Below are 3,436 nucleotides of genomic sequence, written 5' to 3'. Positions count from 1 at the left end.
TAGTTGAAACAACAAGCACCAGGGCGGAGGTTACATCCCGGTTGTGTCCGTTCTTTGTCGCCACTTGTATTCGTCTCTGTTCCAGAAGTATAGAAGGAATCGACATTCCACAAGTCGACCTCACCGTCTCTCCAAGAACCTCGCAGGGGGGGTGACGCGGATTTGGTTTCCCCCGCGACAAGCGCACTTCCGGGAGTCATCTCGTGCATGACCTCCGTGACAGGCTCACTCAGCTCCGAAAGCTGTCTCGGAGCGTTTCGAAAGCGCAAAGGGACGAAAGGTGGCGCGCGTGCGTCTAGTATGGACGCTTTCCTTCCTGAGTCGCAGGAGGGTGCTGCCGCCGACACGGCCTGGACTTCGGAATATCTAGCCGAAGCGACATTACTGCTAGCCTCGTGACTCCCCGGCATTCTGTCCAGTATCACTGCGCGGACGCCGGAGTCTAAGTCGGAGACCTTCGGCCTGAGGTTGCGCAGGTGTACGTCAGTACCCTCGCTAGCCAGGCCCAGGGCGCCAAAGGTCAACTGGGAAAGCTTTTCCCTAGCACCAGTGTGTCGGGTTGGCTGAATAGGTGGCCTGGCTGCGCCACCGGTGACAGGCAACAGCCGGGCGGCTACAGCGTTGCTCGCCGCTTTCGGTGAATAGCCGCCCTTCCGCCCCGTCATGTATGAAGTGGCTTGCGCTGAAAACAACTTCCCGGGCTCACCTTCAGAGCGCATCGGCTCCCATCCTGCTGGCAGAGTGGGCTCGGTCGCGGCACTATTGTGTGATGTCGAAGCGGTGACTGTCCGCGCTGTCGCTGTTTTGTAAGAACAAGCACATTACAGGGAGAAAGGGGTGATAATGGCCAGGGGCTCCTCGCCTACATCACCCAACATCTGAGTGCGTGGTTCTGCGCCTGCGGGAGAGTACCTGTGGTAGAGACAGTGGCTGCTTCTTCAGTCCTGCGCCTGGTCCGCCCAAGGAGTGCCGCTCTGTCAAGCGCTTTTGCAGGTTTACCGCCACCACTCCCAGTGGATCTGGGACAGCCACTGGCGATGTGCTGTAGAGAGGCGGGCTTGCTTGACTGATGTCTCGGAGACACGTTTGCGGAAGGAAGGTAGGCTGCAGCAAGCAAGCCGCTGCAAGAAGTCTGGTCGGCCCCAGCCACGCGCATCTCATTGTCCAGGCTCCGAGACAGCAGGATCGGAAACGCGGAGCCGCTGAAGTCGTCAGGAGGCCCGCCAGATGTTGAAGTATCACAAGGAGTTGCTCCGTGGCCGTCTGCCGTGTCGGTGGTGGCGTGCTCAAGTGAGTCCGTGTTGTGCGGGGGGTTGTGTCGGCGCTTGCCCTCCAGCGGAAGACAGGTGCCATTGCCTGCGTCCTCAGCAGATGGTGACGCCGACTGTTTGAGCGCCTTGTTCGGGCCGCTTGCGGCGGCCCCCCCGCAGTTTTCCGACTTCGTCGGGGAGAGACTGACCAGCTGCTGCGACGCTTCCGAGTAGTCTGAGGCGGACTGGTCCACGCTCTGTGGCAACGCATCCCAGTCTTCTCGAAAAGTTTTGTCCGGAGATGAGGATCCCGACCGTCGGTCGTGCTGGGACGTGAGTGGGTCCGCCTCCACTGTAGTTACGGCGGGGGCCGGTTCAGGCGATTCGTGACATGGAACTGCCAGTCTCCTTGGCACGGCAAAACGGAAACTGTCCGGATTCTGGGGGGCTGGAAGAACGGATGATATTAGTGGGGAAGGCCTCCGGGGTGACAGGTCGGGCCGCTTGCGGAGGTCACCCTCACCGTGGGCGAACCTGAAACAAGAGATTCTGCGGGTCGGACCAACTGTCTCACGGATTTCAGGAACCGCGCTGACCACGCCACGCAACTCGTGCTCTGCAACTTGTGCCATACCTGCATTTGTCTCCATTCATGCAAAGCTTTGGGTTCCGACTCCAGAAAATACACAGCGACGTTTTTAGTGTTTGCTTATCTGTGGAGGGCTGAAGCTCTGCAGCAAAATGCGCGTAGCCGCACTTCGGGTCTGTACAAGCCTGGCCGTTCACGACCTTAGAGCACCACTTGGTACGTTGGAGGTTGGGCGCGACCCGGAGTTCTTCCTGTACGCAGTAACGCAGAAGCGGTCGGATACAGTGGGACACCTCACCTGATGTTTCCCAATATTCTGGCACAGTCTGAGACTCGAATCTAGGAACGCACCACTGCGTGTGCATAGCCACAGTCGAGTCCTTCCGAACACCTTCCACCACTCCGCCGCTGGCGCATAAAGGGGCAAAGCTTTGTTTTGTAGAACTTCGTCGTGCTAAGATCCGTGGCGTGGATTGGCCTTCCTGCTCCCCGCGAAGCTGCCAACTGCAGCAGCTTCCGAGAGGGGGGAAGAAAGTTTCCAGGCTCGGCTGTAGCCGACATATCTGGTTCGTCGACGTTGGTCCGGCGCCAATTTCAAGCACTCGGAAACCTCGATCAGTAGCCCCCTGTCAACTCTGCTCGGGATAGAGGACAGTGCGCAGGGACAGGCCAGTTCTTGTCAGGGTTTCGGCACTGACTGACGGATTAGAAAGACGGGGGCGCCTTCGTTGCCTGCTGTACAAAGGGAGGCGGACTCGCTGATTCCGGTTACCGGTGCAAGTAGCATCTGCTAGTACACAGCACTGCAAACGCTGTACGGAGGAAGATCTTTGGCTAGCGGATAGACGAAGAAGAGGAAAAGTGTCTCATGAGCCCGCGTTCCCTCAGACCGGAAGCCGACATCGGGAAGAGAGAGAAGGCGAGTGACACAGGAATGTGTCGGAATGAGGCCTCATGGGTCACAGACAAACATCCGTGCCACAAAATATAAGCGCTGTGGCTTCGCTATTCAGGCAACTGTTCCTTTGCGGCTGCCTTCCTGTAACCAGCCGCGCGCTCAATCCAAGATACCGAAGAGCAAGAACAAAGAACACTTCTGACAAAATACTGATGTTAGTGTGTCCGGGTACGATTATCACTGAGAAACGCCAGGGTCCTCAGAACGGCTTGATTCGCGTTCTCAAAAATGTTTTTCTTCCCAAGACAAAGATGTCACTGACATGTGTGGCCGGGGACACAAGTGATGCGACAGCCAGAAGGCTCAGAGACCAAGCAGGTAGAGCAAAGCATACATGGAAGTTGGGGACGAGACAAACGTACGTACAAGCCTGCAGTCGAAAAAAAGAGAATTGCTTCTATCGGCAGCCTCGAGGTTCTGCGATTACGTAGACGGACACTGCCCGGTCGGGCGTGTAGCGCGGACTTGAGATCCTCATCATTCGGGGCCGGTAAAGGGGGACGCAAAGGGGGGAGCGGTGATCGCTTGCTCCGCGTGAGCGTAACCTCTTGCTGTCCATTGGCTCGCGGCCGTCGCCACCATTACTCAGCTAGGACTTTCTCGCGGTCAGGCACCCTTGGACACATCTGACTTCTGTAG

The 3,436-nt window shown here is 57.6% G+C and overlaps 1 protein-coding gene across 1 annotated transcript; it reads right to left on the bottom strand.

Moving 5' to 3' along the window:
• Positions 1–862: 862 nt before the first annotated feature.
• Positions 863–2,864, bottom strand: CSUI_001790 (uos5 s1 protein; the record flags this gene model as incomplete). The annotated part of the gene is made up of 3 exons (XM_068061994.1): positions 2,191–2,864; positions 1,885–2,090; positions 863–1,784 (listed from the first exon to the last, which is right to left on the bottom strand). Exons 1-3 carry the CDS (start codon positions 2,398–2,400, stop codon positions 863–865), a joined length of 1,338 nt encoding a protein of 445 aa, XP_067926034.1. The 5' UTR covers positions 2,401–2,864.
• Between the last annotated feature and the right edge of the window lie 572 nt (positions 2,865–3,436).

The sequence above is a fragment of the Cystoisospora suis genome, assembly GCF_002600585.1.
Source record: "Cystoisospora suis strain Wien I chromosome Unknown contig_709, whole genome shotgun sequence".
In the NCBI taxonomy this organism is placed as follows: Eukaryota; Apicomplexa; class Conoidasida; order Eucoccidiorida; family Sarcocystidae; genus Cystoisospora; species Cystoisospora suis.
This window is presented reverse-complemented; position numbering and strand designations above follow the sequence as displayed.